Consider the following 12,105-nt stretch of genomic DNA (forward strand, 5'->3'; position numbering starts at 1 on the left):
CATTCTAGCTACAGATTAGAACCACGTGGAGGTCCTGGGGTTTCTCCTCTCGTGAACCCTCCCAGCTCCCCTCAACAGTGCTGCAAGTCTTGCAAGAGTCACAAAACATTTCACAACATTAATTATGCCTCTCAATACTTCTGTCATCCCCATTCTGCACAGTGTTGCCATTCACATCCCAGCCTGCAGGGTCCTTTCTGAGCCATCAGTGAGGTACCAGGAGCCAGGTCTAACTCCTGAAAACAAGGCTACAAAGATGGAAAACCTTTGGCCTGCAGGGCCCTGCGCAGAAAGGAAACAATATTATTTCTTGATGTGAGCATTTAGCACAAAAACCCGCTCAGAAGGCTTTGTTTCAAATAGGTTTGTTCAGTAATTCACAGGAATCAGGAAGACTGAAGCTGGTGACTGGCAGCTAATGTGAGCCATAAATCCTTACCTCATCCTTTAGCTATGGCATGCACGGGATAATTAAAGCAGTCTGATCTTTAGAGTGATGTCTGAATTAGTTAGCACTAGGCTTAAGGGAAATCTCTGAAGAGCAGTTCTGTGCATGATGTGTAGGAAACTTAGAGCCCTGTTCTGACATTTGAACGTGGTCTGATCTGCACCGTCCCACCAGCACTTGGACCATGAGGAAGCCACTCGTGTTCCAAAGCCCAGCTGAGGGGCTGCTGCTCAGGCACCCAGGAGTGTTCCTCAGGCACCCCCTGGCTCTGAGCCTGCACATCCTTCCCAGTGCCCATCCCCTGGCACTGCTTCCACGGCCAACAGCTCCTGATCCTGTGCTCCAGAGACCCCCCCTTTCCCAGTCAGCCCAGCACACACCATGACACTCACACTCCTGTTACTGTCAATGCTTTCTGGCAACATCAGAACATTTGCACATCTAGTTCCAGTCAAACCAGCAATGGAACAGAACTGCTATAGCAGCAATGTGCACAGGTTTTTTCTAACCTGTTTATTTACCAATTTTCTCATGGTTCTTTCTCCTCTTGAAAGAAATCCCTAGAACTGAACTGGGTTTATGCTGAAAGGCAAGAAGATTTCTTTCTCTTGCTGTGTGAGAACTGTCACCTAATTCTTCTTTTCTGTTCAAGTTCTGTAGAGTTACATCCATCTCCTTCCCAGTGAGAGTTAACACTTTGTATTGCTGCAGTGGGCAGAGGTGCAGGGAAAAGGCACAGATCAGAATATTTTATAGTATTTTACTATTCTTCATTTATAAAAAGATCAGAATTGCAACATGATGTCTTTTTTACTGAATTGCTTCTTACAAGCCTAGAAAAACGAGCACAGAAATGGGTGAGAAGAACTGCTTTGTTCCAGTTCTCTCATTGCCAGCTTGGCCTATTTTTATTGATTCTAGTGGGAATTACTGGCATTTTCAGTGGAAGAATAAATTCCTGTCTCTGAGATTGATTTGTGATGCAGGCAATGATCAAATAACTTATTCTTCCAGGGGAACACCTTCCCACTTCTCATCATGATGTGAGGTTTATTTAATGATGAGACAGGAGTCTGAGAATGCCAAGTGATGGGAATTGGAACAAACTGCTCTTTTTGCAAAGTAAAACAGTAACAAAGCAAAAGCCGATGGTGCTTTTGAAGTGTGTGAAGAGGGGAGCAGTCCTGCTGCTGTTCCTGCAGTCCCACAGCCACTCCCAGGTGCCAGCTCATTGCTGCTGTTGGGTCTGCAGGAACAGCGTGGCGTTGGCTGAAGCCAACAATGGTGTGTCCCCAGTGACAGGCAGGGCCCTGACCGTGTTGTGGGTTTTTTGCAGTCTTCCCTGCAGGCATTCTGCAGCCCCCTTTCTTCAGTGCCTCCCAGCCCAAGGCCCTGAACTACGGCGGGATAGGGATGGTCATCGGGCACGAGATCACCCACGGCTTCGACGACAACGGTAAGGGCTGAGCTGCTGACAGACACCCAGGGCACAGGGGGGCACAACTTCCAGGGCTTGACCCTTCCAGAGAGCACAGGCAAGACAGAGGAATGTCCACATGTAACAGCAAAGCTGGACTTCTGAGGCATGACAGTACTGTTCTCCCAAACCCACAATCCAAAGGGTCTGACTGACTCACTCCCCTCCTTACTGTACCAAACCCTCTTTTCCCATATCCATAATTGTTTAACGTATCGTTGCAGGCAGGAATTTCAATGAGAATGGAGACCTGGTGGACTGGTGGACGGAGGAGTCAGCAACCAACTTCAAGGAGCTGTCCCAGTGCATGGTGTACCAGTATGGGAACTTCTCCTGGGACCTGGCTGGGGGACAGAACGTACGGCACGTTTATGTGACACCCCACTCTGCTTTAAGTGGCAAATGCAAGCCACAAGAAGCAATTCTCTCCATTCTACTGCCTATTTTTTTAGAGCCTGACAATATATTCCATCATGCAGAACAGGGACCAGATCAAACTCCCCGCCCTGAGGTTTTCCTAACCCAAAGGTTAAAGTGTTGGCACTCAGAGAGAGCCCAGTAAAAACAGAGCAGAAAATTTCAACATATTTTTCTGACATTTTTTCACACGTTAAGTTCAACCTAAGTATGATTCTAGATTTTGCAGCTTTGACTATCAAAACCCAATATAGTGGGCTAAAGGTTGAAAATATGATTTTTTAAAAATAAAATCAGAGATTCCCCATTACCAAAGATTCATCATCTTTAGTGATACTTGACTGACTTAGGAATACCAGCTAAATAGAGATCTTCTATGTATCTGGCTATCAAAAAGCTACCTAACTTGCCTAATACCCAGGAAAATACCTTCTAGCAGGTTTGCTGATGTCTGTTAACAGATGATTTCAGCTCTTTGGAGTTTTGATTTTAACTTCTTCTCTAGACTGTACAGGCTCTGTCCACTTCCTCTAACTGGAACTGTACTAGAACTGAAGATGAAAGACAGGGAGAAAAGAGGAAGAATGAGTGACCAACGACTGAGCAACAGAGAATCTGGGTGACAGAAATACAGAGCCTCCAAAGCTGCCTGCAGGGGAAGAGAGAGGATTAGGGAAAACAGCATCCACATGGATTTTGAGACAAGGGAGACAAAGACTTTTCAGGGATGTTAACCTAATCTGCTAAACCTTCAGATTTTAAAGGAATTCTTGCCTTTAGAAGGTGAAGAATGCACAGTTTGGTGCTAAGAGGTCCTGAATGAGCTCTGTTTTTCAGAAAACTGTACTTTTCCTTTCTATTTTACAGCTCAGTGGAATCAACACACTGGGAGAAAATATTGCTGATAACGGGGGTGTGAGACAAGCATACAAGGTAAGAAGTCCAGTTTTTTATTTCAGCTCAAACTGTCAGAGATTAAGAAAATTCAAAGGCAGAGCCTTTGAAGAAGAACCACAATTTCTGTGTGAGGGACAGGACCAGAGCTACTGAGCCATGAGGCAGGGACTGAAACTAATGGCTAGTTCTGGTATTTCTTTCATCCTGTCAATCCTGTCAGGCTACATATTACCTGTTCCTAGTGCACTCTTTTTCAGCTGATTTCCATTTTGCATTTTTTCCTTTGTGAATAAAGAATGTGTAGAATGAAAACATTCCCTGAATCCCACTTGGACCATCACCTGACTGAAATGCTGATACCCAGCAACTGTCTGCCTCTGGCTGCCTTTTTCACTAGCTTTTTCATGGCAGGAAGGAGGGACAGAATGACTTTCTTCTGCCCCATAAACATGAAACACTTTGCTGTTCATCCTGTACAGGTGACTTGGCCCCCTGTACAGGTACCCAAAGATGTCAGGGACATCTGGACTCCTTGTGCTAAGCCTTCCACAGGAGCTTGGATTCTTTCTGGCCTTCCTTTCATTCTCTTCCTGAAGCAGATGCTGGGTGCTCCAGACTGGCCAGCTTTGAGACTGACAGCCAAAGAGGCAGAGGTTCTGTCTGTGAGCGTGGTTTGGAAGACAGTAGCTTCTCTATCAACTTGTTATTCACAAATGTGATGGCTGCAAACCTAACAACATGATCCTCCCTCTCCTTCCCTGAACACCTTGACAACTGAATGCTGTCACTGCTCAACAAAGAGCCTGCTGGACACATGGCCCAACTCACACTTGTCCAAGTTACCAGCACAGCTTCTGCAAGGAAAGCCCTCAGCAACTTCCTTCACTGGAAATGAACATGTTTGAGGACAATTATTAATGAGAGTTTTAAGAATGACCTGGAAGCTTAAAAGAGGCATCAGACTTATTAGATTAGTCTGATCTTTGGTTACTGGAACATTTGTGCAAAATGCAAAGCCATGAAAGGGGATACTCCTTCTGAAAGGAATGGGAGTAGCCAGAGTAAAATCAGGTCAGAAGTATTAAAAATTATTATGACCCCATATAAATAGTAAAAAAGGTCCAGAAGGAATCTGGAGAGGTCTCTAGTCCACCCCCTCTCCAGCAGGTAGAATGAACCACTCCTGTGTCCTGCAGACACCCCACAGGAGCTGTCCCGCTCCCTCCTCGCGCCCTCCCAGTGCCATCACGGCTTTGCTTCCCACAGTGCAGACAGAGCAATCCGCTCCTTTCTTTCCTGTGACCTTTTACATATTTGAAGACTTACATGCTTCAAGGCCCAGACTTCTCTTCTTTAGACTAAACAAACCCAATTCTTTCAATCTTTCCTCATAGGTCATGTTTGCTAGACCTCTGCTCGTTCTTGCTGCTTTCTTCTGGACCGTCTCCAGTTGGTCCACATCTTTCTTGAAGGGCAGTGCCCAAAACTGGACAGAGCGCTCCAGCTGAGCCCTACCCAGTGCCAAGTGGAGTAGAAGGATTACTTCATGGATCTCATATAAGCCCCTCCTGTTTATACATCCCTGTAGGACATTTGCCTTTTTTGCAGAGCTCTGGCGCTGTTGGCTCTCGTTCAGCTGTTATCCGCTGAAACTTCCAGAGCCTTTTCCATGGACCTGCTCTCTGCTCACTCCTCAGCTGCACTTGGGCAGTGATTGGCTTTACTCGGGCAGTACCTTGGCCCTGACTTCAGGCAGAACATTTCTGCAGCCCCTTCCATCAGCAGTGGCACACGAACAGCACATCCCTGCCACGCGGCCCCACAGGGAACATGGAAGCAGCTGTTCCTACTGTGGAAAGGTTTTAAAGTCTTCTGCAGCTCGCTTAAAAAAAACCCAACCCAACAAAACCACAATGGAAAAAACCTCCTTTTCAAAATGCAGCGTTAGATAATTGATACCACAGTCCTGAGAAATGGCCCTGTCATCCTGTGCTTAAAGGTGGCACGTGTGGGATGGATGGCCAAGGAGTCCATGATTAATTATGTCAGAGAACCCATGTTCCTCCTTGTCATCATTTCATTCTGATTGTCTGGGCTGGAAATTTTAACATTTCTATTCACTTCATTCTACAGGCCTATGAAAACTATTTGAAAAAGCATGGAAAAGAAAAACTCCTTCCTGGTCTCGACATGAACCACAAGCAGCTGTTTTTCCTGAATTTCGCACAGGTATCCCTTCCTTCTTGGCTGAAGCTTTGAAAAATCACCTAAGCTACACTTATCAGTAAGTCAGAAAGGGCAGGCTGACTGCCATGGCTTTACTGAGAGCTGGCAGAGCTGAGCAGTGTTCACTGCAAAGCAGGGAAAAAGTCTCGTCAGGTGATTTTTATCTTCCCTCCTAAGTCTGGTAGAGAGTTTCTTGTGCCCAAGTGCCTTTGTCTGAGGACAACAATACACTTTTTTGAACAAAATACACCTTTTTTTCCTCTATGTTCTCATGTGACATTTATTCTCGTGCCATGAATTGCTTCACAGTTAAATGACAGCAGGTGTCTTGCTGTGCAGTCTTAGGGCTGACAGTGCTTCTCCCTGTTACCTGTGCAGGTGTGGTGTGGAACGTACAGACCAGAATATGCCGTGAACTCCATCAAGACGGATGTGCACAGCCCGGGCAAATTCAGGTGAGCACACCTCTGTCCTGAGTGCAACTCCCAGTGCACCCCAGCTCTTTGCTGTGGACTGCAAGGACCTGCCCAGAGCTGGGCTGCACTCCCAGGGCAGGGTTAACACACCCCCAGCTACACTGCAGGTGGTTGGGAGGAGACAGACAGACTGCCCCTCTCCCAGCCCGGCACAGCCCTGTGCTGCACAAACAGGCACAGCCCTTCCCAGGAAGCTCCACAGGCAGAGAAAGGATGAGGGAGAGTTGTCCTCATCCTTGAAATGATACAGGTTAATTCTGTCCACACTGTGGAGCAGCTTTGAACAGGTACCACCACAGACACAAACATATCTCCTGGCTGTCACCACACAGGCATGATTGTTACAGCAGAGTCTCAGTGACTGTGTCTGGATTCCAGGGCTCTTCCAGAAGTCCCCTGGCTTCCTCCATAGCTCCTGAGAGGGTTCTCATAGACCAAAGGCTGTGGATGGACCTTTGTCTTCCACTGAAGTCCCAGTAGAATCAGTGGAAGATCGTGGCCCTTGCTCAGTGACAAGCCCGTGTGCTGTGGTGCAAGAGCAAACAGGTACTTTGTGCCTGCTGTGCTCTGCCAGCCTTCTCAGGGTCAGGTGGGCTCAGCTCAGTAGAGCCATGCAGGAAATGTGGCTGCTCAGGGTGGAAGCCTTTGGGCCAGACTAGCATCTTTTCTTTTATCTGAAGCCAGAACAGCCTATTCATCAGCAGAGTAACAGGGTTTGTGCTCTGACAAACCTGTTTGGTCAAGTGCCATGGGCTCAGGAACAGTGCAGCCAGCACAGCATCTGCTGGCTCTGGAAGGCTGAGTCATCTCCAGACTTCATGTCCACAATGGCCGAGTTCTCTCCCAATACAATCCACTACATTAATTCCAGTATCTTTCTTTCAACGGCTTTTCACCAAAGAATTATCTTGTTTATCCCACATACTCAAACACTTAGTGAAAGCAGCGATTGTTCCCTCAGTGCTCCTTGCCTGGCTCTCAGTGTGGGTGGTTTGTGCTCCCTGGGATCTCTCCTGGAGGCAGTTTGTGCCCTACAGTCCTTCCTGTCTGGTCCCTGTGCTAACAAGGCTCCAGGGCTCTCCAGAGCCTCCCTGCAGATCTGATCTGGAAGAGACACAAGGCCTTTGGAGTTCACCAGTTCAGCATCTCTGTGTAACTGTATTTGGGTGTACCTTGGATATATTACACTGTGTTGTGCTGTCTGTACCTTGGTAGGGAAGGCTATAAACTCTATTTGGAATGACACAAGTGTTAATGAGAAACCATAAACACTTTCAGAATGTGAAGTCATTTTCAGGATGGGGCCTCACAAGAGCTCTAAAACAAAAGTGTTTCAGTACACGAGACCTACCCACAAAATCGATGCCTAATGACATACTACTGAAGTGTCACCAAGGCTCCCGATGCATCTTTATTAATTATTATTTGGGGGTGGGATGGGCCATTTAACACAGGCTACACTGACTGCAGGCTGTTTCTCCTTCCATGCAGGACAGGCCGCTCCTCATAAAACTTGCTAATTGCACAGTACAGTTTTAGTTAATGGGTTCACAACTGGACAGGGAGAATGTTTGTTCCAGTAGGAAAATCAGGAGTTAACAGAAAGATGCCTTTGGTCAGGTAATCATCATAAGGAGGTGAAGGACAATGTACCTGAGTGTTAACATGCAAAATTAAAACACAGCAAGCACAATAAGAGCCCTTGACCTGTATCTGCTCAGGTACCAAATCCCTGTAGTTCTGGGGATATCAGTAAATGAAGCAGGATTCTTATTTCACTGCTGTTTTGTGCAAGTAGAAATTTTAGTACACCCCAAATACTTTTTGCTCTGTTTTGGCACAATCCCGTTTTAGCAGTTCCAGTCCTTCCAGGCAGTGAAGCACAGCTTCACCAAAATGCATGACTTGTTCAATAATCCTGTTTCTGTGCCACCCCCTGTTCACTGTTGGCTCCCAGGACCAGTGGGCAAGAGTCACTTTTGGCCCTGTAGAGACAAACTGATGCAAGTGTCAACTGCTGAACTTCACCTCAGCTTCTGTGGGCATGTCCTGCTTCTGCCTAGTCTAATGGTTAAGATTATCCACAGAACAACCACAAATTACTCAAACAGTTCTTTAAAGAACTCCTGGTCCACAGTCATTGTCCACCAGTACCCGTATATGACACTGAAGTTGAAATTGTTGTCTCCATAGGTGTGTGCTGCCATATTCCCATTCCTGAAGGACTGAGCAGCTCTTAGCAGATCTATTCACGCATGTTCACAATTACACATATCAAATCAGCCTTAGCTGGAATGGCCTCATATTCACTTGAAGGCTGTTGTTTGTACAAGTCTTTTTGCCAGGAAACTCATTCACTGGAACATCTGTGGACAATGCCCAGAGAAGGAGTAGGATCTCAGCTAAAACTTGCCTGGTGTCAAAATGTAAATGAACATTCACTGACAAGTTACACCACAGCCCTCGACCTCAGGGTCTTGTTCTCCCTTCACCAAGGAACTTGTCAGCAAAATGTAGCCAAAAAAACCTTCAGTGAAAACTACAGACAAGCAAGAAACCTCTTCCAGGTGAAATAAATGGGCTGTGAGGACCAGTAATGAGGAAGGGACAGGGCCTGTATTTTGGGGGTTGCAATAAGGGTCATACCAAGTGGCAAGAGAAAACACAGCCGCTGCTTGAGGGGAAATGAAGCTTCAGAGCTCAGCAATAAGGGCGTTCCCCATTGGTGTGAGTGGACACAAATTACAAATTACAAAATATGACTCGTGTTGTTTGTTTCAAACAAAGGCAAGGAGCAATGACAAGCTGTTGTTTTGTTTCACAGGGTCCTCGGATCACTGCAGAACTCTCCAGAGTTTTCTGAAGCCTTTTCCTGCACCACGGAAGACAACATGGATCCTGCTAAGAAGTGCCGTGTTTGGTGACAGACTGCAGACCTCCCACCCCGAGGAGCTTTCCAGGAAAAGAGACACTTTCAGCCAATTTTGAGAAGGGGAGGAGGGAAGAAAACCGAGGGGAATATGCTAGAGTAGTCACTGTAATTGTTGGTAAACATGCAAACCCCAAATCATCACCCACCAAAGCATCCCAGGAGGACTAAGGCAGCCCTGAGCTGCTGTAGCTGACTGGCTGCCTCTCCCCCACGGAACCCTGTAGGATCTAACTCACTGACCATGTACAGCAACATGCACTGTAGTTTAACCCTGTTCCCCACAGCCAGTGGCTTTCTGGATTCATTCTAAGATGACAAAGTACAACCTGTGATCTCCCAGCGGTCAGTGAGTGCCCAGTTCTGGCCAGGGGAGGAAGGAGATGCTCAGTAACACACGGCTTTAGCCATCATAACACGATAGAAAAACAACAATTCATAGCCCAGTGTCAGACTTTGTACCCTCTGCTGTTATGGGAAATCTGCTCTACCAAATGTTTCATCTTTACTTGAAACCATTTATACAAGAGGAGTCCAAAGACCTGCTGTACTTAAATAACGTCTCACTAATTACTCCAGCGTGTATTACCTGATGTCACTATTTACAACAGTTTATTTACTGCTTTCCAGCCCAACTGAAATTGTAGGTAATTTAATTTTCGAACCTATAATCTGTAAGATTGTGATCAAAGACCCTTTCACAGTTTTCTAAGCTTTTTCTTGCTTTCTCTAAAGTTGCTCTTTTTAAAAGTTTCTAGTAATGTATAAATCATAGTTTTTATATTTAAATCTGAGCTACACTTTTGACTTGAAGTATTGTAATATATTTTATCAGTGGTTGCATAGAACTGGGAAATTTGAGTAAAGCATGGTATTGGGCAATAAGATAAAGCCTCCAGAACTGAGTTCTCCAATGGAGTGCACTGATATTGGAGTTTTCAGGCTGATTTCTCAGTGCTTAGGGTCTGATCCTGCACATAACTTGTACGTGTTCTGGTCCATGTCAGGCCTCACACCAGGAAATCTGCACAGCTGATTGCAAGGAGGAGCTTTAAGTAAGAGGGTAAAAGGCTTTAAATCTGCAGTGATATGTATTAAACATCCTCATGCAGATTGCAAAGGAACTTACTGCTTTGTGTATCAAAGCAAAGACATTACCAAATCAAATACCAGATACCTCAGATGACTGCTACAATAGGTCTATTTAAAAACCTATGTCCTTTCAGCTTTCTGAGTTCGTCATCTGATCAAAACATTTTGATAATAAACTGAAATTATGAGCCAAATGCAGTGTGTGTTCTTTACAGGAAACAGCAATAAAATAAAATTCGCTGCAAATAAGTGTCTACACTCACCCCTGAGCCCCACAGGCAGAGGGAGATTCCATTCCCAGTGTCCAGTGTAACCTGCCCTCCTCCAGCTCCAGGCCATCCATCCTGCCATCAGTGCTGGGGCTGTCGGGGTGTCCGAGCAGGGCCAGGAGCTGCACTGGGTGCTCCCTGTGGGTCCTTCCAGCTCGGGACACTGTGCTCTGCATCCTCTGACCTGAGCAGGCCCCCAGGGCTCCTTCCTTACATGCTTTGTTAGTAAACAAATCCCACAACAAACACATCCCGAGCTCTCCACACAACTCCCAGAGTTGGCTCTGCACAGAACGAGCCTCTCAGGGAAAGGGAGAAGCTCTTCTGCTTTCACCCAGGAACCAACATCCCCCACAGCTTTGTACAACACGGGTATTGGAAAAGGCAAACCTAGCGAATCCTGCGCCGCTGGCCCTGGTGAGGGAACAGAGCCACGGAGCTGCTCTGAGGGAGCCAGGAATGGGGCTGGAGACACACGGAATGCCCGAGCCAGGCTGGGATCCTCCATCCCAGGGGATCCGGGCAGGGATGGCAGAGCCAGGCTGGGATCCTCCATCCCAGGGGATCCGGGCAGGGATGGACAAGAAAGCAGGCTGGATCACTCCATCCAGGGGATCGGGAGGGCTGCAGAGCAGCTGGGATCCTCCATCGGAGGGGACAGAAGAGAATGGCAGAGCAGGCTGGATCCATGAGGGGATCGGGCAGGAAGAAGAGAGCCCAGGAAAGGATCCGTCCAGGGGATGGGGCAGGATGGCAGAGCAGCGGGATCCATTCACAGGGGAGGGGGCAGGGATGCAGAGCCGGTGGGCTGCCGTCCCCAGGGGATCCGGGAGGGATGGCGAGCCAGAGAACTGAGGAATGCCTACCTCTGTGGCACCGGCAGGGAAATTAAAATCCTAGCTAGGTGGATAGATAAGAGGCAGGATTAAGATCCAGCACACCGCAGTACCAACAGGAGGGACTCCTACCTGAGGCGGTCGGCGGAGTCAGGCGGGCAGGCTCTGGGGAAAGAGGTCCAGGGGCGAGCCCTGCGGGCTCAACCCGGAGCACGAGCTGGAGCAGGGCCCGGGGGCTCTGAGGAGAATAAGAGAGGGCTCTGGTGATCCCTGGGGCGTCTGGGCGCACCGGGGGCTCCTGCCGCGGGGGGGCTGAGGGGCCTGGGGACAGGCACCACCTCGGCCGCCCTTTCGCAGAACATTCTGCCCCGCACTCACGCCCCCTTCAAGAACTTCTGTGTCCGCCCTTCCAGAACAGTCCAGCACCTTCCAGAAATTCGTGGCCGCTTACAACGAACTTCTGTAGGCCCCTGCTCCCTTGAGGGGCAGCGGGTCCCCCGTGCCCTGGGGCTCCTCCAGCCCCACGGGGTGAGCGGGTGGCTGTGCCCCAGCACCGAGGGACCCTGCTCAGGGGTGACACCTGCCTGGGCTGGGGACTCCACAGGGAGATCCTGACCGGGACTGCCCGCGGAAAGGGGAGGGGAAGGGACTCTGCTCGTCACTTCGCACTCCCACCCCAGAGAGGAGGAGAGGGAAGGACCCTCCGTTAGCCCCCGGGGAGGGTGTGTGCTCAGTGACGGGGTTACTGGTACAGGTCAACCCAGGTGTGGGAGGCTCTGCCAGGCAGAGTTAACCTCCAGAGCGGGTTAACCTGCTCCCTGTGCTGGGGCCAGCCCGGGGCAGGAGCAACGCACCTGGAGTCACTGTCCTTGGAGCAGTGTGGGCTGGGAATGTCCGAGAGAAACTCTGGGCTGGGAATGTCCAAGAGAAACTGGTTTAGGCAGGTGTTATCCCAGCACTCCACTGTGTGCACACTTGTGCCCTGTGTAAACACCCCTAAACTGGATCACAGGCATTAAAGGAATATAAACATGAGTC

General features: G+C 48.3%; 1 protein-coding gene across 2 annotated transcripts in view; it reads left to right on the top strand.

Annotated features, from left to right (window-relative positions):
• Positions 1-10,156, top strand: part of MME (membrane metalloendopeptidase) — a 30,326-nt gene extending 20,170 nt beyond the window's left edge. For both annotated transcript variants that reach the window (XM_029962346.1, XM_008927798.4), the window contains exons 18-23: positions 1,785-1,904; positions 2,150-2,283; positions 3,210-3,275; positions 5,373-5,468; positions 5,844-5,920; positions 8,766-10,156. In XM_029962346.1, the coding sequence (XP_029818206.1) occupies positions 1,785-1,904; positions 2,150-2,283; positions 3,210-3,275; positions 5,373-5,468; positions 5,844-5,920; positions 8,766-8,865 (593 nt within the window). In that variant the 3' untranslated portion in view covers positions 8,866-10,156. The remainder of the gene's footprint in view (positions 1-1,784; positions 1,905-2,149; positions 2,284-3,209; positions 3,276-5,372; positions 5,469-5,843; positions 5,921-8,765) is intronic.
• The last annotated feature ends 1,949 nt before the right edge of the window (positions 10,157-12,105 follow it).

This window comes from Manacus vitellinus, unplaced genomic scaffold, assembly GCF_001715985.3.
Source record: "Manacus vitellinus isolate BGI_N305 unplaced genomic scaffold, ASM171598v3 scaffold_45_pilon, whole genome shotgun sequence".
NCBI classification, from domain to species: Eukaryota; Metazoa; Chordata; class Aves; order Passeriformes; family Pipridae; genus Manacus; species Manacus vitellinus.